Raw genomic sequence first — 22,824 nt, forward strand, 5'->3', positions numbered from 1 at the left:
CACTTTTACTTCATTTTTGCGAACTGGACTCAGGAGAGAATTGAGAGTCAAGCATGGCGGAGAAGACGCAAACCACGGCGAACGTGTCCAATGGCACAAAGACGCCTCGACCACCGTTGAAAAAGCAGGACACGGATAAGGATCTCGACGACTATTTCGTATGTATTCTAGTCTCGATTATACTTTCGTAACAACCTCGACAACCGTCAAGAGCGCTGCTAACGTCCCCAGATCGGACCGCGAGACCTCGATCACCACTCGAAATGGCCCATCTTCTTGCGCCTGCACGGCAGTATCACACCAGAGATGATCCTCCCTCTTCTGTTCATCGCCTGCTGGTCAACTCTGATCACTTGTATCTCGAAATTCGTACATGATCGTAAGCTTCCTCCTAAGCCCGAGAAAAACAACGCGCTGACATGGATTTAGTCGGCATCAATCAGCTCCTCCTCACAGTCCTCGGTTTCGTCGTCGGTCTCGCCCTAAGCTTCCGTAGCTCTACCGCCTACGAACGTTACAACGAAGGTCGCAAGTACTGGGCACAGCTCACCCTCGCTTCCCAGAACCTGGCGCGCTTAATCTGGATCCATGTGGACGAGCGGCACGGAACGGACGCTGCAACCGGCAAGCAAGATCTTCTGGGAAAGATTAGTTGCCTGAACATGATCGCCGCATACGCCGTTGCGCTGAAGCATAAATTGCGGTTCGAGCCGTACATGCACTACGACGACTTGAAGCATCTCGTCGGGCATTTGGATACATATGCGAAAGCTGCAGATCAACCTGATGCGAAGAAGAAGCAGAATCCCTTAAGGACAGCAGGTCAATTCCTCGGTGTGCCCATGGTTGAATCCAACCCCCGTAAACTCCTCAAAAGGGCCCGCGTGCCTCTCGGCAACCTCCCTCTAGAGATTCTCAGCCACCTTTCTGCGTACATGAAGACCATCTACGACAACGGCACATTCAAAGTCAGCATCTACCAGACGCAATCTCTCAACGCGCTCACGACCATGAACGACGTGCTTACTGGTACTGACCGCATTCTCAACACGCCTCTTCCAATTGCGTACTCCATTGCTATCAGCCAGATCACTTGGGTCTACATCATCCTCTTGCCATTCCAACTATACAAGAGTCTAGGCTGGGTCACAATCCCTGCCTGCGTGTTTGCTGCATACATTATCCTGGGTATCGCACTTATTGGCAGGGAGATCGAGAACCCCTTCGGCGACGATGTGAATGACTTGCCGCTGGACGCGTTCTGTGAGCAAATCCGCAAGGACGTGGATATCATCATGTCGCGCATCGCTCCGCTCTCCGACGAGTTCGTCTCCCACGAAGACAATCTACCTTTGTACCCACTTTCTCATCTCGGTAGCACGAGCTGGGCCGACAGGAGTGTCGAGGAGATCAGGGATGCATTGGCGAGCAAGCCCGGCCTGCATTACCCAATGGTCGAGCACAACGAGCATCCGAGGCCTCATTCGAACGAGGTTAGGAAGACAGAAGCTAATCGGGCTGAGAGGGGCGAGGCTGGATGTGGTGCGGCGGCTGGTACTGAGTAAGACGAAGAGTTGTAGAAATGTTGATTTAGTCAATGAAGGTGGAGTTTCTTTAGCTTGCTTATGTTACTATACCCTGTCTACCCTACCTACCCTCTCTTCATCTATCAAGCCATCAACCCGCTCCCAGTTAATAGTAAACCTATCGAACACCATATGTCACTCTGCAACACTCATGCTTTCGCTGGCCCCTTCGTCCATTTGCTCCCTATGCCCCCAGATTCCTCAATGTTCCCCATCATCTTCTCCAAGCTCCACGCCTGCCTCTCTTCGCCCACCCCCAGGAAACCCAAGTCGCCTAGTAACTGCTGCGTTTTGCGCCCGTACTCTTCGGATTTGGCGCGATCGCCTTTCTCGCGATACAGCATAGCGAGCATAGCATACGAGTCCGTAAGCGTGGGGTATATTCCTGCCTCAAAGCATCAGTCTAAATCCCCACAACAAGATCAAACAAGCAAACAACTACCTACCTTCCTCCCTTATCATCTCAACAGCCTCTTCGGCAAGCGCGACAGCATCATCAAACTCCCCTGCTTCCGCGAGCTCAATCATCTTCTCCTCAGCCTGCGCGATCATCGTTCGTCGAAGATCAGACGCTTCGCGCTGCCTCTCTGGCAGACTGCACAGGTCGCAAGTACACGTGAAGCCCCAGCGGTGGATGAGGTGTTGGCGCTTGGCAAACGGGATGCCGAGGAGGAGATAGGAGATGGTGATTTCTTCGCCGGGTGCGATGTCGCGGTAGGCTTTTATTGCCATGGAGACGCCTGCGCGGGAGAAGAGGACGAAGGAGTTTGGGGCGCAGGCGTGGTTGATTCGCTGGGTTGGGGTTAGAAAGCCTGGAGTGGAAGGGAAGGGTGGTGACGACGCACTGATATCAAGGGGTACAGCACTCGACTGTTGACCTCCGCAACTGTCCCTCCAAACGCGTTGGTTTTCATAACGTCTTCTTCTAGCTTCCCTTCTTCTTCATCTTCTTCTTCCCTATCATCAGCACCTGCAAAACCCTCCTTCTCCCCCGCTGTCTTGTGCTTATGCCCCTCATGCTTCCCACTCATATCCCTGATCATTTCCGGCACGAGTAACCTGTCCACAGCAACTTTAAGCAAGTTCTGATTCTCCTTCTGCGAAAGCGCCTTTTCCGCCTCCATATCTACAACGACCGCCGCTTGATCCACCATGAACGTCTCATACTGCTTGATCTTTCGCGTTGCCACTACGCCCTTGTCCTTACCTGGAATATCGACTATCGTCCACGGCGGGCCGTCGCCTAGAAAGAGATTCTCTGCTTCCGCCTGGGTGAGAAATGAGTCCAGGGGGTTGTCGTCGAGATATTCTGTAGCGAGGTGTGCGGAAGATGGAGGGAAGATGAGGCTAAGGCCATGGGGTCCGGTGGTATTCGAGGTGTAGACGCAGTATTTTTGGCCGAGGGTTGGGAGGCGTGTGGATGTTGTGCAGTGCGGTTTGTGTGACCATGGTGCGTACGGTCGCTGCTCCTCGTGATGAGTGAGCAATTTTGAATCGAGGTTTGGTTCGAGAAGGTTGTTGATGTCTAGGACGCCTACGGATGCGTGGGCGTGGTGGAGAGTGAGGAGGCAGATGGCTGTCGCGCAGACCGAGAGAAAAGGCATGCTGATAATCTGTGGACGCTGGAAACTACAGAAAGGAAACGTTCCATCATAACGCGAAGGACAACACAGCCGATTTCTTAATATCAATGTCAGTCGTGGTATTCTTGAAACGACAATGCATGTCTGTATGCTTTACCCGGAAATTTACCCCCATGCACACTTGACCAGATCCCAAGAACTTGGTACTTTGTGCGCGATGTTGGCGCTACAAATCAACCAATAAGGAAGAATTATTGATATCAGCAATTTATCTGCGGGATTAGCTGCAAGCTCGTGCCTAGGGAATTAGATGTAAAATTTAAAGATCGGTCCCCTGCAATTACACAAAGTCACTTTGGATTCCCCAATAGATTGTCTCCACCTTTTGAACAGCTAATCTTTAGAATAAAAAGAGCTTTAAAAATGAGAAAGTATTAACTTGGATAACTATTGCCTATTAAGAAAGTTGGAAATTGCCAGGGCCTTGCAAGAGATTAGGTTTAAGAGATAAAGATAACACTAAAACATCGTGTTTCTAGGCCAGCATTATGTTCAAAGAGCTTCCTGCATCTTTTGTATACTCTGTCAGGCATCTGTCTATTTCCTGTCACATTGGACGTTATGTAGGTTTGGATTATAGGTAGTTTAATTGCCTCATTTAACGGATGCACAAATGTCCTTGAGGACTGCTTGTTGAACTGCGCGGTGAAGATGGGTGCTCTAAGAGCGCTTGGCATGTCCCGGAACAGCACAACGCCCTCGCTGACATGACTGGCGTCATAGTCAGTTCCGATATTGATGATTTCAAAGTCATGTCAATAGTGGAATTAAAACAGCGAGTATAATAATTACGTAAGCAACCACGTTCGGTGAGCACCACATACGCGCTTGCCAGTTGCCTTGCAGAGTCTTGGCATACTGCGTGAATGCTTCGACATTTTACATGTTCCCTGACCTGGGCTATCACGTAGGTCTGCACCATAGCCTCCAGGAATTGACCCGTCTTGGAACATGATCAGTTGACATTTTCGTTGAACCATGCGATGTTCAGCTACCTCCAAGCCTGTGAGGCGGGCTTTCATATAATCGTCGATATCAAAACCATGGCCAGCACGCGCGCTGAGGCCCATTATGCCTTATTCTACTGCCGTGCGGGCAACCTCGTTTGTTGGGAGTGGGCGCACGTTACGGTTACGGTTTGCCATGATGGCTTGAGTTAAGTTAATTTAGACTAGGGATTCGAGTTTTCATACGTTTGAGTGAACTTGAAGAGTATTTAAGGTGATGTGATTTGGATGCTGAGCGGAAGCTTGGAGAATACAAGTTGGTGTCCCTGCACGAAGTCGTTAAAAAAATGAAATGAGCCGTAATCTAAAGGAGGTCACCGTATACAAAAACTGCGGTCATGCCTCCATAACCTAAGCTGTAACGTCTTCAAAAGGTTGAAATTTCTACATACACGCTCACTGCGTTTTACGGTCTTCAGTTTCAGCCTCCCTTCTCTCTAGAGTCCAGAGGTCACTCTTTGTTGAGTCCGTGTTGTTGAAGATACGAGCCCCCATGGGAAGAAAAAAAGCAAACTTAAACCTGTCACTATCGTGATCATGGCCTCAATCTCGGACAATGTCAACATCCTATATGGGAATTGTCGGTGATAAGTATGTATTACTTTGTAAATCTAGACCTCGCATTAGCTAATTGTTCAAGCAAGTCGAATTGGCAACTTTACATAAAAACAAATCGGCGTCAATAATACAGCTATGAACAATGCTCCAATTATGAACAAAGAGACTTCGTGTCGGCGATTTCTGGCGTCAAGGGTTGCTAGGGGAGTTGGAAGGGCTGTTCGTCCGTTATCTCTGGTATGTACCTAGTAGAGCATTAGCGGGCTTGGAAAATCAAGGAGCCAAGGACACGTACTTTGGTGGGGTCTCGGTATTTTGTCCCTGATGCTAGTTGTAGATCTTGCATCATGTTTTTTGTTGTGACAAAGCCGACAAAAGAGTACGCTGGATTCTCAGGAAGCATGTTCCATACACAAACTGGCATCGAAATGAGGACTAGTTTCGAGAAACTGCCGTAAAAGCCTTCGACTTTGATTCTGGTCGCAGATGCAGGTAACAGGCGTAATATCTCTGTGTATATCCTGACATTCTCACTCGGATTATTCTCGATTTCGTTACTGTCAATGCTAATCGATACGAGTACCTGGGCTTGATCTGGCTCGTGGAGGTCACTACTCGTTGTCTTCCCAGACGATGATCTACTCTCGTCACCAACGTGAGATGCTGTTGAACCAGAAGCTGACGCTAGACTCGAAGGCGAGCTTCCTGTTTGCGGGGACGATACCGACGGCAGATTTAGCCCAGACTTGAGAGGTGCTAACATGATACTTCTGTATATCGTCTCATTCGTCAGAAAACAGTGTACCGCCGTTACCCGTTGCTCTGCTTCAGTAGGGATTGTACCATCTTCGTTCTGCCACAAGTTACCATCCCGATCACGCTGCAATGAAGGTTTCCAGGTCTTAAGTCTCCAAAGGATTCTTCCATGCAACTTTGCTACCGCGATTGGGGGTCCTTGGCTCGCGATTTCTAACTCGCGAATGAGGGCATCGGTGAAAGAGTGTGGCCCTACTCCCGAAGCTGTCGTCTCAAACCCACAGGCCGCGATGGCTTCTGTTACACCATGATCTGAATCTGTCAATGTAGGGTGTGCCGCATGGCAACAGTCCAACAACAATAAAACATCCGAATCAGCCTCCTCCAACTGAGATTGGATTGAGTTGGATGGAAGTGTTGGGCTTGAGGGACCTCGATTCCTGTGCACGTCAACCCCATGGCCGATGAATTGTGAGAAAGAGACTTACGCAGCCCACATTGGTACTCGTTGCTCATTCAAAAATCCATGCCCGGCGTAATATACAATCAATAAGCGGTCTTTGCTATCATATCTCTCAAGAAACTTGCCGACTTCGAGATTGAGCTTTCTTTCTGGTTTGTGCTGAGGAATCCACCACTCGGTAACTTCGTAGTGAAATAGATCACAAAAGGTTCTCTTCAAGTCTTCAATTTCCCTGTATACTCCAAGATCATCGTCTTCCCAGCTTAATATCAGAACCTTTACGTCTGAATATCGGCTTTCATGTCTGGTTGCCCATACCGCTTGCACCGCCGCTGAGAGGTCTTTTGAGAATAGCTGCAAATCGTGTATATGTGCGTTGGTAACAACATTGTGGGTGTTGAGTGGAAGGGGCAGGGTAAATGGGGCCGAGCGAGTCACATTTCGACCCTCTGTTTTGTCGACTGGTGTATCATTCAAGGGTGGGGCACGTAGAGGCTTGCCATCTTGCTGGGGCTGATCCATTAAGCTTTCGGAGAAATTAATGCTTGGTCCTCTACTAAATAGCGAAGTTAGTAACCAAAGCCGCGTTATGATCACATAGCGATCCTTATAGATTAGGCGTCTTACCGCCCAAAAGGTTACCTAGCGGAGGCTATCCAAGTCGAAGCTGAGTGATAGAGCTATCGAAAACCCCAAGAGATAAGTTAAAAGACATTGGAAGGCATTAAGGCTATTTATTAGATAGGCCTTTATCGTGCGACTAAGGTACGACTAAGGTACGACAAAGCAACAGAGTTCAGCTGCCTCCCTCGTTGAGTTAAGCGAGTGCGGCTACTCTTTGCTTTTCCTAGGCAGTAGCGTCAGGTTACCCCACCTTCAAGAGTCTAGATGCGATAGCTCCTCCTACTTACTATGCTGTGCTTGTTAACTGCTTGAGTACCTCCACGATCTATAACAGCCCAAATAAACAATCCTAATACAAGATGGCAGCCGTCCTTGAGAGAGGTGTTGACAGAGACTGAATTTAGCCTTCTTCGTTACAATAGAATAAGCCCGCCACAGCTGATGTATCAAAACTTGCAGCCCCGCACTTTAATATAGAATAAAACTAGGCCAATTTCATCTAGCTGCACAGTGAGATCGTCATTTGTGGCTGTGTTGCAGTACTAGCACCACTCAATCCTGAAAATGATCTAGGCCTTGTCAGCCATGACTAATTGCTGTTCTTTAACGACTCCCGCGGCCAGATTGCTGGCCCCGTATCTAGCCTGTTCGTTACAAGTAGGTTTTTATTGACCAGACACACTTGAGAATCCAGTTTCGACGTCCGGCAATCAGCGCGAGGCTGAGTTAAAGCCTAAGTAGTCGGAAGGCGAAATGGCGGCCACCCAGCTGAGTTCGGGGAGCGTCCTTGATAGGTAGGTGCTTTTGTGCTGGTTTCACCGTTACATGGCATTGACCGTCTAGTAGCGACCCACAAGCACTTTTCGCCAGTATATACGAGAAGTTCAAAGATGCACTACCACCAGGCATCCAGAAAGACTTCGCCGGGTTCAAAAGTCCCTCTGAAATGCTTCAGAATTTCAATCGCCTCGTGGAGGATAGCAAATCACGCTCAGGAATGGCTGGGCGGTCCCTGAAGGTGACTGCTAAGCTTGCGGAAAAATTAGGTCCATATTTTGAAGTCATCAATATCTACGTGCAAAGCCATCCTGAGTATGCTGCCTTGGTTTGGGGCACATTAAGGTTCATTTTTCTAGTAAGGAAAAGCTGTTGTCCTCCATGCCTATTATATTGACAAATTTGGTCAGGTTGCGACAAATTACACGACCTTCCTCACCAAAATCGAAACTATGCTGTTTCGGATGACAAATACTATGCCTAACTTCCAATTGTTTCTGTCAAAACTTCAAGAAAATAAGGTTGTCACCGCAGCAGAAGTTGTTCCTCGTCTCACTCAAGCGTTAGCATACATTTATAGCGATATCTTGTCGTTCTGTCATCGGTTGTGCACACTTCTCCATCCAGAGCAGAAAGGTTCGACCCATGAATGCTTCATTATACAATAACGGCCTAGTTCCTAACGTGCACACGTAGGGATAAGATCCAGATGGAAGCGCTTCAATAACATGGCATTTAAGCCATTCGACGCGCACTTTGCCGAGATTCTTGAGAAGTTTGAACTTCATTCAGAGCTATTCATGGATCTCATGAACACTACGTCTGCTGTTGCGGCTCTTGAGTTCTACGACCGATGGAAAGTTCACATGATGCATGTACAGCTGTCCCTGGATCAAATGCAAAACCAACAGCAGTCACAAGAGAAGGAGAATGATAAGATTTTGATGAGTAAGTGAACTAAAGGTTCTTAAGTAACATATCAATCGCTAACTAAGATTGGAGACGCTGCTATTGTAGATCTTCAGCGAAGGGTCGGTGCCCCTATGTGGGCGACTACATTCGAACACGCGCGGAGCCATAGGGTAGATGAGTCGGGCGAATGGCTGCTAGCTCATCCTCTCGTGGCAGGGCTCATTGAGGATAGTAGTGCCGCGACTGCGAGACGACCAAACGTTTTGTTTCTATACGGTGAATATTGATGGGATTCTGCATCTTGTGCAGCAATCAGTCTTACTGACGATTTAACCAGGAAAGCCGGGCTACGGCAAGACGACACTCGCAACGGTAGTGATTGACCATCTCAGAGATACGGCTTCGTTACGCGGGAAGAATGGCCCCGGTTCTCTCGCGTTCTTCTTCTTTGACAGGCAAGGCCGATTTAACTCCTCACACGATGCATTTCGCGCTCTACTAGCCCAGTTGATATTTTGCCGACGATTTGACCGCATTGTCCTAGATATCGCAGCAATTACACGGTCTGATCACGACACTGGGCAGCAACTGGCTTCGGACGATGAAGTATTCGCCATACTGCATCTGTTTCTTCTGCAATTTTCCAATTGCGCCTTTGTATGTGACGGTGTAGATGAATGCAAAGACAGAGACAACTTTCTAAAGAGGTTGAGTCGGCTCGCTGCCGATCATGAAGAATGCCAATTCATACTATTGAGCCGCCCAATAATCAAGATCCCAAGAGAATTTCGAAAACGCTGCAACATCTTGGAAATGGACCATACGCAGAACATTGAAGACTTGACAAATTTTGTTCGCCCACAAGTCGAGGACCTCGTCGAAGGTGGAGAATTAGTTCTTCTCGGTGCCACCTCTGTTGATGATCTCACATCCAGCATTTGCACTCGATCAAATGGGATGTTTCTATGGGCAGCACTGTTTCTTGGTTACCTCAAGTTACCCTCTCTTTCCATCTCACAAAGACGCGAGGCGCTTGAAGACTCACACAAGTTCGAAGGTCTATTCAGTCTGTATGATGGTATCCTCGAGTTCATTGAGAAAGAGTATCCCAGACTTTCGCGCCGCAATATCCGACGGGCATTATCCTGGGTGGTCGGTGCATTTCGGCCTCTTCAAGTGGACGAATTACAGGCTGCAATCGCTCAAATGGACGACAAGCCTTTCGATGAAGCTGACACCATCCCCAACTTCGAGGAATCCATTGGGCCAATGACTGGAGCCTTGATAGAAATCACCAAGGACAAGGCTGTCCGTCTGATTCATATAACGGTCGCGGAGTATTTGGTGTCAAATTCAGAGACCATCAGACCCAGCTTCCGCGATGAGAGTATATTGGACTTTAAGCAAGCTGTTGTGCAAGTTTATCTCACGACGACCTGTCTTGCCTACATGGTTCATACGGTCCCGATTGGTCCATATGCGGATAGATACTCCAAAGACACCGATTTTGCCTCGACACGAAAAGAGTACCCACTGTTTGCTTACGCGGCGCAATCCTGGACTTCGCATCTCCGAGAAGTCACCGATCAGTTTGCAACTTCTTCATATGTTGATAGCCTGTGCATCTTCGAAGAACTTGGTCAGCGGGCAATATTGTTCCTATCCAACAAACTCAAATTTACATCTTGGACTGAGGCGCTGTGGCATATGAGTTGCCCACAGGAAGCTTGGGCAATGGAGTCCGTAGACTGGAAAAGGATTGATTCCATCTACAACGACAGCGAAATAAAGACCGCTGCTTCTTTACTGCACTTGGCCTTTGAAGAACATAGAGGACTTGTTAAGTCTTGGGGCAATGTTCTACAGAAGTATCCAGAAGAATTATGGCAGCCAAGCATCTCCGCTTTCTCCGAATCAATGCTACGAAAGACTACAACCGCAGCGGAAACCACAAGCATTCTACACAATTCTACAGGAGGCCAAGATTCGACTGTTCTACAGACAAAGTGCTCATCATCAGGGCATGCGATTGGCATACTACGCGCGCAGTATCAGTCAAAGTAAGGCGACTATCTTTACAAGTCATGTTCCTCGTAGCCCACTACTAATACCGCTAGTGTAACACACTACATGTACCAAAGTGATAACCCGACTGATTTGTCTCCGATCACGGTGACCTATGAGATTCGTTCCCTGAATGACGACCAGCTACTCTTCGAGACTACCTTGGAAGTCCCGCGTAGGGATGTGTATATAACCAGTCGTAAAAGGACGCCGGATTCATTTCACCAGAAACAGGACAGCTTTTCCATCGAAACCTCGATCAGCACAACCTTGATGGAAGTCATAGTAGGGTGCACGCTCATGAAATTGGCGGTGAGCATGGAAGCTTCAGGTCCACAGTTTCAATGTACTAAACATACCCTCGGATTTCTTACAGACAACTCTGGCTTCCAGAGACCTCATTCCTCGGGATCGTTATGGAAGCTATTCTTGAGCCCTGGAGCGGAGTATTTACTCCTCTTACGCAATGCCACCCAACCAGAAAGTGGTTCTGTCAAAGGTAAACCATTCTGCGTAGATATATTTCAGGACCCCAGATGCCACCGGAGTCCCATGGAGCCAAGATTTGCTTGGGTAGCATGGAAAACCATCGCTGTCAGTGATTCACTTCATTGGCTTTTACTTCGGCTAACAACAATAACGTAGAATACGCCTACATTTAGTAAAGATGCCAATACTGATACCAAGTTCGGTTCCGATGATGATGATGATGATGATAATGATGATGATGATGATGATGGTTATGAAGATGGTTATGAAAGGAAGACGGAGGATTTCCAAAACCAGCCATTTGATAGGTCCTTGGATACTACCACCCCGTCTCCTGACAAGATAGCATTGGAGCTCTTGGGTGATACTAATCTACCGCCAATACTTGCTTATTGGCCTAATGGTTCATCATCTCAACCTATAATCGACACTGATTTGGACAATGAGTTGCCGGAAAACGTAAACAGGCGGAGCCATGAGCCGATATTACATTTTCATCCCACCTTTCCACAAATTGTGTACTCTTCTAGTACAGGAACTTATCTCTGGAACTTCTGCTCTCTGCTTCACTCCACCGTTCATGCGATTCATCAAGACCACGTCAAGATCCATACCTCGGCGTTGAGCAACATCAGAATTGCCGACTCTGGAAATCTTCTGTATGGGCTCGAGCGGGTCGAAGGCAAGGAACGAGTGGCCATACTAAGCCTTGAGCCATACCAGGAAATCTTCGGGAAACCTCGGATTGTGCCGGTAAATTCACAGACATTGAACTCCGCAAAGTCTGTCGTACAATACCTTGGAAAATTCAAGCGAGCTGACTTGCTCCGGGAGGCATCGTCGAACGCACAACCGAGTGGCACGGCGATGCTTGTGCTGGATCCCACTGGTAGACCAGCGATATCTATTCTCCGTCAGTCCAGGGACGATGGCTCGCTCGTCCAGGAGACTTTTGATAGTGAAGGGAACGCGAAGGCACAAACTATCGTGCACCTACCACGCTCAATTCCCAATAATACCGAGGTTACACTTCTAAACCCAGGAGCATCCAGCACACAGCACAGTTCCAAGCGCGTAAAGGTGCTGCTAGGAGTACGACCCAAAAGCTCCTACTCGTTCCAAGAAGCCTGTAATGTATCAACGGCAAAAGAGTGCTTACCAACTATGTTCCAGCGACATAAGAGTTCGATACGGACGATTGAAGGCAAAATCCAGCATCTAGTCAAGGATTACTCATCTTCTCAGCCGACTACGTTGCTGAACGAGGAGCAAAGTCATACAGCAGGGAGCGTTAAAGAGGGTGGAGATGACGACTCTTATTGAGATGCTGGTGCAGGCTCATTGACCTCCGAGATACAACATGAGACCGGATTGGACGTGTCACATCAACCTAGCTGTTCTCACTGGCGTGCAGTCTACCAATTAAAGCGAGCCTCAACCCACCTCTTTGTCTGCGACTACCTGCATGCTGACACACAGACGCGTCGATGATAAAACGACGCGTTTACGTGCCGCCAAGAAGTGAGATCCCACAGACTACTCAACCACTTCGTCACCGTGTTTTCGAGATGTAAGCTAAAAAGTCCGCTCAGCATAGCAGAGCCAGATAGACATGGAACGATAGCAAACGGCAGACTAAGAAATCCTTTGGAGTTAAAGCGTTAGTAAAGTCCCGATAGAAAGAAAGTTGTGAAATGATTCGTGACGGACGTCGATTCGTATTTCATGTAATAGCTTTTCCACTTCCTTCCTAGTCTCTGACCACCTCTCTTATCCCACCAACACGATTCGTCTTCATCGTCGGGTCGTCTTAACCTACAAATTATCAACACAGGTTCATTCGACCTCCGCACTTCAAAGCTTCGAGCTCGTACCAGAGTAGGCAATGCACTCGACTTCAACTGGCACGCCCTTGGGCAGCTGCTTGACCGCGACACAGCTCCGCGCGGGCTTGTGCGCAAAGTACTTCTCGAAGACGCCGTTCATCTCAGCGAAGTGCGCCATGTCGTCGAGGAAGACGTTGACCTGGTATACAGTCAGCGACCACGTCCCCTAATTTTCATCCTCCTACGTTGTGTAGGGTCGGGTGGATGTACCTTGACGACCCTGTCCAGGCCTACACCAGCCTCAGCGAGAATGCCCTTGATGTTCTCACAGCATTGCTGAGTCTTATCCGCGATGCTGCCCTCGATCAACTCGCCCTTGTTGTTCGCTGGGATCTGGCCTGAGACGAAGATCTGGGAGCCTGCGACAACGGCCTGGGACTGTTGTCGAGAGTCAGTATTGTCTAAGCCCACATATGTACCCGGCTTCCAGCTCTTCCTATCATCACTCCGAGGAGTCTACTTCTAGTATGAGCTGGTCGTGGGCACGGTAGAAGCTTCGTCGAGGGTATTTGCTACGGAAGTCATAGGTGGAACGCGATGGTGGGGTATCGTCGACGCGAAACGAGGGGAAAGAGCTGGAGCTCAACTCGAGAGCTACCCGCGGTTACGAAAGAGAACCTACATAAGGCCCAGCAGCTACGAATGAATCAGCAACAAGCTCAACCCCATCATACAACAGACTTACGCGGGCAAGCATTCGCAGTGAAGATCTTCTTGATATCCGCCATATTTCGGTGCTGTGTACTCAATTGAATCTGCCTGAACGTGAGTCGGGAAGTAGTCGAAACAACAGGTCGTAGCAACGTCTTCGAAGGTAGTAGTAACACTCGGGGACTTCGCAACAACATAAGACACAGACACAGACACAGACCCGACAGGTTTATTTGGTTCTCGGTTTGGGTAATCAAAGGCTACTGGCGGCCGACGGACAGCATCATCGGGCGGGCCGTCGCAAAAGCTCCGCGCTTCCCGACGTCGGAACTGGCAACCCCCACCTTCCTTTCCGGATGAGGCATGAGCGTGGCAGGGATGGGGCCTGGCGCGTCTGGCGTGATGGAGGGGTAAAGGTGAGATTTTTTTTCTCGATGCGGGGCGGAATAGAAGGGAAAGTGTCGCGATGAGGGAGCGCAAGTGTTTATTATTTTTTCGCCCGTAATTCTATGTTTTGCTTGCTTTGAATGCTGCTTGCTTGCGATAGCACGGGGTATGCTGAATGGAAAAATGACGTGGGGAACATTTAATAACCCCCACTAAACAAACGTATTATCGCGAAAGTTGGCTGCGAGATACCGCCCTAATGAAACGCCTTCCTATGCAAATTCCTCCTCTATATGTGATGGATCTTAATCTCATTGTGTCAGCTTACTGCTCGAGCTTCTCCTCCTGGCCCGTCAGCAGCGTGTACACGGGCGCATCGAGCTTATCCCTTCCTTTGAGGAAGTCGAGCTCGAGTATGAAAACGTAGCCCGCAACTGTGCCGCCGAGCTTTGTTACCAGCGATCCGGCTGCAGCTGCAGATCCGCCTGTGGAGAGTTAGCTATCGTTCTCGCCCGTCAATTGTCATGCATGTAGACGTACCAGTCGCGATGATGTCGTCCACGACAAGCACCTTCTGCCCTTGCTTGACGGCATCGGCCTGCATCTGGAAGAAATCACTGCCGTACTCCTTCTGGAACTCGGCCGTCTCACAAGGGCCCGGCAGCTTGCCCCTCTTCCTGACGGGCACAAAACTCGCGCCCAGCCTCAGGGCCAGCGACGGGCCAAACAAGAAGCCCCTGGCATCCAGGCCTACGACAACGTCTGGCTTGCCCCACCCGCTCTTCTCGACGGCCAGCTCCAGCGCCCGCAGGAGGCCTTCATGCAGCTCTGGGTTCGCAAAGATGGGCAGGATGTCTTCGAAGAGAATGCCCGGCTCGGGGAAGTCGGGAAACTGGCGCAGCGACGACTGGAGCTTTATCTTAAGACTGGCGAGTTCGGCGGCGGCGGAGGGACGGGTGGCGGCGAATCCTCCCTGGGAGGCATTGCTTTCGAGAGTCGGGTCTGGCTTGTCTCGCGAAGGGTGGGAGGAGGTGGCTTTGGAGGTGTGTGCGGCGGGGGTGTTGGTGGAGGACATTATGGAGAAGGGGAGGAGGGAGGGACAGTTATGTGGGCGGGACAGAGCAGTGCTGTGTGGAGTGGGTGCGTGTGTAGGGCTGGCTGCAAGGCAGGTAAGAATTAGGTGTCGGCTTGACCGCGCAGTGCACCCAGCAACGTTGGCAGAGGGGGAAAAAAAGGTTGCGCGTCTGGAAAATGAGTTTGTAGTGTGGAGCTAGGGTTGCGGGCGAATAGGTGTCGAAGCAGGGGAACCGTGGCGCCCGCACATTCCTGGCTAGCTGCTCTGTAGTGGCCCTTGACCGCAACACTGCTTTTGGTGGCTGCCTATACACCATGACGCTGCTTGTCCTGCTGGATGGGGCAGCTCGATGCAAGCTGCTGCGCTGATGGCGTGCGGGAAGCATATTGCCTATCGCATTTCGACCTACCCCCGGCCCACAAATGGCGACTCTCCAGCTGCTTGCTTATCGCCCGCCCCGCATGCAGCACACACATATTATCTCCTCTGCTCCTGTTGCTCACCACCACGACGCACTGCGCGGCTGGGGCTCTTCACATGTAGACTACCGATAACCCTGGCGCCGCGGTATGACTCCCACCTTACCTTACGACATCCCAACAAAACTATCGCGCCGCAGAAGGGGTTTTGCAAAGCTGCTCGTGTGGACGAACACGCTGCCCAGGGCGATTATTCGTCGTTGCCGCAATCTATTACAAATGATATCAAACCTCAACAGTGTCGCCTTGAGCGTACCTGGACTATAGCACTCTGCCGTGTTCCCCACGCACACATGCTGCCAAAGTCCTGCCAAAGTCCCTGGCGGCATCTAGATGCGCAATATGCATTACACACACGCACATGGAACCAAAGAAACCGGCACGATGCATCTCGTTTCTCCTGTCAAGATCGACACGACGTCCTTGCAGCAACCTGTTGTTGATTCCCACATTAAGCACGCCAGTACGTGGCTTGCAGCCTGCATGGGGCTAGAAGTCTGGGTAGCACTTCTAGCGCTCTGTTTTCAGCTCACCAAGGTTCTCTCTCGTTGCCGGGAGCCGGAGGCCTGAGAGCCAAAGCGTGAGTGAGTGAGTGAGTGAGAGATGAGAGCAGCCATCCATCGAACGAGGCATCACATTGAGGCTCAAGGAAACTAAGCCGCGGCAATGTTGCACGAGTGAACCCGTCTCCGCGTTACGACGCGTACAACATACACCTAGACCCTTTCGTGGAGGATTAATAGACTGATTAAGGCACCAGGACTGGCATTGGTAGAAGTGGGTATAAGTGTTTTCCGATGCCCTAATGCCTAAAAAGGTAAGACGAACTTGTCCTCCGCTGCCATCACGCATCCTCCCCAAGCAGCTAATAACATAAACTACGTGCACCGTATATGACTTTTGACTTCCAATCGCATCCCCCAAGACCGTCCTGCACGCCGGATACGTCAAGATTCAACGCCTAGATCATGCATTTCTAAAACAGAGGGAAGAAAAGCAGGCTGCTCTCGACTGCCTGGTGGGCCCAGCGACCACTAGTCCACCTGGTGGTCCGTACTCCTGACGTCCCGAGGGAATGTCCACAGCCAAACACTAGCAAAATATTGTCTGCCAATACTCAAGCAGAAGCGGTTCCTCATCCCCACACTTCCATGTTTCGCACGATGCAGTCCTCGTCAGCTCTCTTGACCAGCTGGCCGACAACAAATACTTGCTCTCCATGCTCCTGCAGTCTGTCCATGGTCGTCCTGACGTTCTCGTGACTAACCACAAGCACCATCCCCAGCCCCGTATTGAATGTTCGAGCAAATTCAGTAGGCTCAAGCCGACCCGCACTCTTCAGCCACTTGAACACGTCCGGGACTGGCCACGTCTTCGCATCAAGCTCGGCAGCTAGGGTCTTCGGTAGCATGCGAGGAATATTCTCTAGCAAGCCTCCACCCGTAATGTGGGCCATACCCTTGATCAAGCCCCTCCGCACTGCAGCTAGCAGCGGCTTGACGTAGATCTTTGTCGGAGTGAGGAGCGCAGTCCCGATGTTCTCACCTTCGCTCCAGGGACAAGCGTCGTGAAACGAGAGGCCCTTTGTTTCGACAATTTTGCGGACGAGCGAGAAGCCGTTGGAGTGGACGCCGCTGGAGGCCAGACCGAGGAGAACGTCGCCTTCTGCCATGGATGCCATGTCTGGTAGGATGGTCGCGCCTTTCTTTATCGCGCCGATGGCTGCACCACCTGCGTCGTATTCGCCTTCTTTGTAGATACCTGGCATCTCTGCTGTTTCACCACCAACGAGGGCAGCACCGGATTGTCGGCAGCCGTTGGCTACACCTTCGACAAACTTGGCAGCGCCTTCTACGTCGAGCCTGCTGCAGGCGTAGTAGTCGAGGAACATTAAAGGCTCGGCACCTTGCACGACAAGGTCGTTCACGTTCATGGCGACGAGATCGATACCAACGGTGTCGTGCTTGCCCATCTCGAACGCAATCTTGACCTTGGTCCCGATGCCATCGATCGCACCCACCAAGATGGGCGCCTCTGTGTAGCCAGCCGCTTGCAGATCGAGCAGTCCACCGAAGCCACCAATCTCGCCGTCCGCTCCAGGTCTTCTTGTGCTAACCGTCGATGCTTTAATGCGCTTCACGAGTTGGTTGCCGGCATCAATGCTGACGCCGGACGAGGCGTAGGTCAAAGCTTCCCCAGTGCTTGAACTTGTGGTCGATGGTCGTACGACGGTGGTGCCTTCCTCAGCCGGCGCGAGGAGCTTCCAGTCGCACGTGATACCCTCCTTCTTGAACTCCTCTAGAAGGTGATTTGCTATTGAATCGAAATTCTCCGTTGCCAGCGCAAGTATGGTAGGTCCAGCACCTGAAAGGCAGATGCCGAGCAGACCGGGATGTGACTGCGGGGTGACGGACTGAAGGATCTCCGTGAGACCAGGTATCAGCCCACTGCGATACGGCTGGTGGAGTTTGTCCTGCATAGCTGTGTAGATCATATTGGGATCTGGCGTAGGGTTCCCGAGTGCAGTCGTCAAGACGGCCAATCGTTGCATGTTGAAGATGGCATCTTTGCGCGAATATGACTCTGGTAGCACGGCGCGTGCCTTTGCCGTCGAAACCTCGAACTGGGGTATTATGCATATGCACTTGATCGCGGGTGACCAGTTGAACTTGGTGTAGTGCCCAATGTTGAGGGGTGGCTCAGGTGGCCGCAGACCGGTATCTACGCCGCCTGCGGGCTGCGGTAGGACTTCGCTACGGGGAATCTCGAGGCGCTCGGAATCTTCAGGTGAGAGTTCGTTTAGATATGTGCCGACAAATCCTCCGTATAGTGCCGCTGCGACATTGTCCGGGTGACGCTCTTCCATGAGACAGTAGTCTAGCATGCGCGCCTTGCTCAGCTTCAAGTTGCCCACCTCGTTCGCCAAGTATACTCCTCCAACGATAGCCGCTGCCGAAGATCCCAGGCCTCGTCCCAGCGGTATGGGGTTCTTGACATGTAGGTGGGTTTCGGCGGGGAATTCGCGGATGCCTTGACAGCGGAGGACGTATACGGCGGTTCGGGTGATGAGGTTGTTTTCAGCGACCAGAGGGACATCTTCAGCGCCAACGCCTTCGTACGTGATCTTGCAATTGAGTGAATGCTCTGAGGAGGCCTTGCGCGTCACTGTGACCTCCAGCTCCAGGTAAAGGTTGAGCGCAAGGCCGATAACGTCGAAACCGGGGCCGATGTTGGCTGAAGAGCACGGGATCTTGATATAAGTCGACATCTTGTGTGCAGAGCGCCAAAAGCTGGACGCGATGGTCTTTTGTCAGATGCTCAAAAAAAGTCGACCAGATCAGAAAATCCAACGTGAGATGCGTGGGGCTCAAACGCCGACGCCGATATCGCGGGGTAGACACAACCACACCCAACGCTTCTCACTTCACAGTCGCTCAGCCCTGCGACTGGTAGTAAATGAGTCCCAACAGACTCACCGCGTGATTCAGTATCTTAGCAACATATACCACATCTTTAATCGCCTCCAAAAGTTTTCCATGCGGGCTAGGCAAAAACAAGGCTCGCCCACACTGGATGGTTAGAGGTCCACATGCTGACCTACAGGCACGAACGTTACCAAGAACATCGGGCGGTACCCCCTAGTGCTACCCGTTAAGATATTGCTCGTTCTGTGGAGGTACTTTGAGTGCGGAGAACTTTGTGGTTACATTGAATCCTCTGGGTCGAGCTGGGCGTCAACTATGGTATCCAACCTTATAGTCGTTCTCCCAATTGGTACCAACTATGAATCAGACGGTACGATAAAACCCTAACACAATGAAAATTAAGTCACCGGAGAGGAATGGCCCACGTGAAAGACGAGCAAACGCATTACGCCTTTTCGCCCTTTTAATGTCTATGAAAGGCCCCGACGCCCTGTATTCGTTGCTGTGCCACCCGGACAAGCCCGCCAGCTCACCCCGCAAGGTACAACCGGTTTTTCAAACTTGTGCTAGACGCCTAGAGGGTACCTGTATGAGAGGGCGCATTACCAGGCTACCAGGTCATCGTTAGGCAGTAGCTCCACCACGTGGATCGAATAGCCAGGCAACAGAACATTCGTCCGTACATTAAGCCTTGCGGAGTACTTGGGACCATCCCTGATCTCGCTGTCTCTCACTCATCTTCTCGCCTGCTGTAGATCGCTATTCAGCAAACGGGGCGGTTTAGATTCTGTCTCACTACCTTATCTCGACCAAGGCGCTACCAAAGCGTCGATTCGTCTTAAGCTGCGTATCATTTGATCCCAAAACCACCCGCCTATTCCACAACAACGGCGACCAAGCGACCGAAGAGGAGTCGTGCAAAAGTGAGCTTGAAGAACCTCGAAGAACCTCGCAAGATCCAAACTCAAACTACCAAAGGTTCTGAAGTTCTCCGCCTGGATTAGAAACTGTAGTCGCATTTCCAAGATTGTCCCAGCCTCCGTACAACGTCAAACAACACCATGTGCGACTCACCGACAAAGAACTACACATATTTTCATGAAATGATCCAACAAAGAGAGCTTGATGAGCCCCGGAGGCGTCTCTCAACTCGTCGATCGCCTTCTACCTCATCGTCGTCCTCGTCCAACGAAGACGAACCCGCTGAAAAGCCCAGGACGAATGACGTCGAGCAAATTGCTGTTAACGGTAAAGGCAAGGCCGAAGTAAGCGGAACAAAAGAGGAGGCGGAGAACGACGGCGTGCACTGCGATCCAGGTATGAAGAGTGGGCTGCAGCACCTCTACTCTGGAAAAGAAGACAAAAAAGGTAGATTTCAGTGGCAAGATAAGATTCCCGAAGACATTGGGGATCCAGTGGAGAATGACGAGACAGCAAAATGGGCATTGCTGGTGCGAAATGTCAAAGTCTACAACGACCCCACGCGAGTCTTGTCCGTACACTCGATCGTTGTCCAGAGCCCTCTACTCAAGACACTGCTCGCGGGAGTCCTGAAAAACTACCCTGGAGTCACCGTCGGCTTGAATCGACTCGAGTTCTCGGGCAAGTTTGAACCGCTCATCCATCGATGGACTGAATTACAAGAAGCTATTGGCAAACTAGGCGATGAGACCGAGGATCAACAGACGACGAAAGCGCATGCCGAACTACTCCAGGAGGTTCTCGTCAAGGAATTCAAGAGCATGATCGATACGTCTCAGGACATGAAGAGCAAGCGGGTGATGACATACGAGCATCTATGGACACTGTTTCAACCCGGTGCGACAGTTTTCTCGCGACAAGACGGGCAAGAGACAGCTATGGTCCTAGTGGAGACACGTTACGGGCAAGATGCAAAGGGCACTCCGTGCTTCTGGCTTACCTGTAGATATGTTGACTGGGACGGCTCGAAATTTGGTACGCAAAAGATCAACCTCTCCGTCTCCATATACACCGGCACGCGCTCCATCAGCTCGCTTCGAGTTTACCCGCTGGAGTATCATCCCGAGGGACAGGCTATCCGTACGCGTCTTATCGAGCGTGGCACCAAGGCTGAAGCACTGGCTGGACCGAATTACCGTGCTTATCAGGGCGTCGCGTGGCGACAAGGCGCATTCGGTGCGAAGGATAAGTACAACGTCAAAGGCCGGATTGTCATCGATACGTACGGGTGGAACCGCTTCAACCCAACCCACTTAATCTTCGTAGCTCCACTTAATCAAAAGGAGCCTACGAACTCATGGTCTCGCTTAGACGGCGATCCCATTGAAAACCTGTTCGGCGACGGCGGAGACGACGAGGAAAACCGCACTGAGGTGGATGATTACGATGAGGATGATAGCGGCATGCCAATGGACGGTCACTTTGCCGACGAGGAAGATGCAGCGAAGCACGTCCCACTCACCACCGAGCAAAAGCTCATCTGCACTCCACTCCTTCGCGGCTATAGTCTGAAGAACAAGCTTTGGCTTAACTTCTTCGTCAACTGCGTCAAGGATATCGAGTGGCAGAAGGATGCATTCGACCGACTGGTCCTACCAAAGAACCAGAAAGAACTGATCCTAGGCTTCACAGAATCTCAACGCAAGTTCCGGGATACCTTCGACGACGTGATCGAAGGCAAGGGCAAGGGCATGATTATTCTTCTATGCGGCCCGCCTGGCGTTGGCAAGACGCTCACGAGCGAGTCAGTAGCCGAAGAGATGAAAGTGCCACTGTACATGATGAGCGCTGGAGATCTTGGCTTCGACCCTAGAAAGGTTGAGACCAAGTTGCAGGACATCCTCGAGATGTGCAGTCGCTGGAACGCAGTACTCCTTCTCGACGAGGCAGACGTATTCCTCGAGCAGCGATCCCTCCACGAGCTCGAGCGCAACAAGCTCGTGTCCATCTTCCTACGCGTTCTCGAGTACTACGAAGGCACCATGTTTCTCACCACGAACCGCGTCCAGACCTTCGATCCCGCCTTCCAATCGCGCATCCACATCTCGCTCGACTATCAAGAGCTCTCCGTCGACTCGCGCAAAATGATCTGGACTAACTTCCTTGACTCCACCTCCGCACAGGATCACTCCATTACGGCCCCGCAACTGCATGAGTTGGCTAGGATGAACATGAACGGTCGGCAAATCAAGAATATCCTTAAGATTGCGAGGTTGCTGGCGAGTAGGAAGGAGGAGAAGCTTAGTCATGAGCATATCGTTACCACGATGGAGGTCACGCAGCATCTGCACAATGAGACGCAGTTTACTGACCGCATGAGAGGGAGCTTATATGGGTGAGCAGTGTGTCTGAGGCGACGGTGGAGTCTAAGTCAGAAAGACTGCTAGATTCAGTCGTGGATTAGGCAACGATAACCTAGCCGAGTGGTACCCGGCAAGGGTCTGGTATGGTTACAGCAAAGTGGCGCAAGAGATGGCGATTACATCATGTATTATACAAAGATAGCAGGACCAGGACAAGGAACGATTCGCCTTCCGAAAGGGTGATGTCTTTCCTCGCGCCCTAAGGTAGTTCACCGGATGGTAGCAACGGCGTCAAGCTCATCCATAGACTAGTTAGATCAAAATAGAAAATCGTGTAGTTTGAACCTTGTTCCTCCTCCTTTTCAGATAGACTGGCCCATCACAATACCAAAAGAATGGGGTATTTTACGGTAGTTAAACGACAGTAGTCGCAGAGTACGCAATAGTCTTACCACTCATCTATTTACACTACGCTCCAGAGCAGGGTCCACTGAAATTCTCTCAGCTATGCCAGTTCGTTTGGTAACATAGTGAGCTAGAACAATGATAGTTACGACTGAAGTTGACTAATCGTACCTGACAAAGTATCCGCAAGCCATTCTCAGTTGTAGAGTGGAGGGCTTGCTTGAAGGCTCGGGAAAGAAATGTTTAAATCATCTATGCCGAGCTCCTGCCAATCTGTGGAAGCCTGAAGTCTTGGCGCATGACGCAAACTGCTGTGCCGTATATACCTGGCATATAAATGAATGGCCTCGCCA

General features: G+C 50.7%; 10 protein-coding genes across 10 annotated transcripts; 5 read left to right on the forward strand and 5 right to left on the reverse strand.

Moving 5' to 3' along the window:
- Positions 1–53: 53 nt before the first annotated feature.
- Positions 54–1,565, forward strand: K460DRAFT_406544 (UPF0187-domain-containing protein; the record flags this gene model as incomplete). Its single annotated transcript, XM_040936970.1, has 3 exons — positions 54–158; positions 232–379; positions 430–1,565. The coding sequence occupies 3 exons, from the start codon at positions 54–56 to the stop codon at positions 1,563–1,565; spliced, it is 1,389 nt and encodes a 462-aa protein (XP_040788897.1).
- On the reverse strand, positions 1,533–3,316 carry K460DRAFT_367139 (SET domain-containing protein). The gene is made up of 3 exons (XM_040933513.1): positions 2,432–3,316; positions 2,033–2,378; positions 1,533–1,971 (listed from the first exon to the last, which is right to left on the reverse strand). The coding sequence occupies exons 1-3, from the start codon at positions 3,188–3,190 to the stop codon at positions 1,736–1,738; spliced, it is 1,341 nt and encodes a 446-aa protein (XP_040788898.1). The 5' UTR covers positions 3,191–3,316; the 3' UTR covers positions 1,533–1,735.
- A 1,706-nt stretch (positions 3,317–5,022) lies between these two features.
- On the reverse strand, positions 5,023–6,535 carry K460DRAFT_356027 (uncharacterized protein; the record flags this gene model as incomplete). Its single annotated transcript, XM_040931922.1, has 3 exons — positions 5,023–5,028; positions 5,090–5,990; positions 6,039–6,535. The coding sequence occupies 3 exons, from the start codon at positions 6,533–6,535 to the stop codon at positions 5,023–5,025; spliced, it is 1,404 nt and encodes a 467-aa protein (XP_040788899.1).
- An 855-nt stretch (positions 6,536–7,390) lies between these two features.
- K460DRAFT_377572 (uncharacterized protein) lies at positions 7,391–8,370 on the forward strand (the record flags this gene model as incomplete). The annotated part of the gene is made up of 3 exons (XM_040934983.1): positions 7,391–7,431; positions 7,481–7,742; positions 8,209–8,370. The coding sequence occupies 3 exons, from the start codon at positions 7,391–7,393 to the stop codon at positions 8,368–8,370; spliced, it is 465 nt and encodes a 154-aa protein (XP_040788900.1).
- An 87-nt stretch (positions 8,371–8,457) lies between these two features.
- On the forward strand, positions 8,458–10,390 carry K460DRAFT_282847 (uncharacterized protein; the record flags this gene model as incomplete). Its single annotated transcript, XM_040928605.1, has 4 exons — positions 8,458–8,602; positions 8,664–9,038; positions 9,192–9,383; positions 9,852–10,390. 4 exons carry the CDS (start codon positions 8,458–8,460, stop codon positions 10,388–10,390), a joined length of 1,251 nt encoding a protein of 416 aa, XP_040788901.1.
- A 536-nt stretch (positions 10,391–10,926) lies between these two features.
- Positions 10,927–12,202, forward strand: K460DRAFT_377573 (uncharacterized protein; the record flags this gene model as incomplete). Its single annotated transcript, XM_040934984.1, has 2 exons — positions 10,927–10,984; positions 11,475–12,202. The coding sequence occupies 2 exons, from the start codon at positions 10,927–10,929 to the stop codon at positions 12,200–12,202; spliced, it is 786 nt and encodes a 261-aa protein (XP_040788902.1).
- A 531-nt stretch (positions 12,203–12,733) lies between these two features.
- K460DRAFT_356029 (YjgF-like protein) lies at positions 12,734–13,493 on the reverse strand (the record flags this gene model as incomplete). Its single annotated transcript, XM_040931923.1, has 4 exons — positions 12,734–12,904; positions 12,976–13,143; positions 13,388–13,401; positions 13,451–13,493. The coding sequence occupies 4 exons, from the start codon at positions 13,491–13,493 to the stop codon at positions 12,734–12,736; spliced, it is 396 nt and encodes a 131-aa protein (XP_040788903.1).
- Positions 13,494–14,127: 634 nt separating this feature from the next.
- Positions 14,128–14,878, reverse strand: K460DRAFT_356030 (adenine phosphoribosyltransferase; the record flags this gene model as incomplete). The annotated part of the gene is made up of 2 exons (XM_040931924.1): positions 14,128–14,288; positions 14,344–14,878. 2 exons carry the CDS (start codon positions 14,876–14,878, stop codon positions 14,128–14,130), a joined length of 696 nt encoding a protein of 231 aa, XP_040788904.1.
- A 1,255-nt stretch (positions 14,879–16,133) lies between these two features.
- On the reverse strand, positions 16,134–19,073 carry K460DRAFT_367144 (phosphoribosylformylglycinamidine cyclo-ligase-like protein). The gene has a single exon (XM_040933514.1). It carries the CDS (start codon positions 18,623–18,625, stop codon positions 16,493–16,495), a length of 2,133 nt encoding a protein of 710 aa, XP_040788905.1. The 5' UTR covers positions 18,626–19,073; the 3' UTR covers positions 16,134–16,492.
- Positions 19,074–19,665: 592 nt separating this feature from the next.
- Positions 19,666–22,371, forward strand: K460DRAFT_386613 (P-loop containing nucleoside triphosphate hydrolase protein). Its single transcript, XM_040935611.1, has 2 exons — positions 19,666–19,705; positions 19,761–22,371. Exon 2 carries the CDS (start codon positions 19,844–19,846, stop codon positions 22,100–22,102), a length of 2,259 nt encoding a protein of 752 aa, XP_040788906.1. The 5' UTR covers positions 19,666–19,705; positions 19,761–19,843; the 3' UTR covers positions 22,103–22,371.
- The last annotated feature ends 453 nt before the right edge of the window (positions 22,372–22,824 follow it).

The sequence above is a fragment of the Cucurbitaria berberidis genome (assembly GCF_010015615.1).
Source record: "Cucurbitaria berberidis CBS 394.84 unplaced genomic scaffold K460scaffold_3, whole genome shotgun sequence".
Taxonomy (NCBI): domain Eukaryota; kingdom Fungi; phylum Ascomycota; class Dothideomycetes; order Pleosporales; family Cucurbitariaceae; genus Cucurbitaria; species Cucurbitaria berberidis.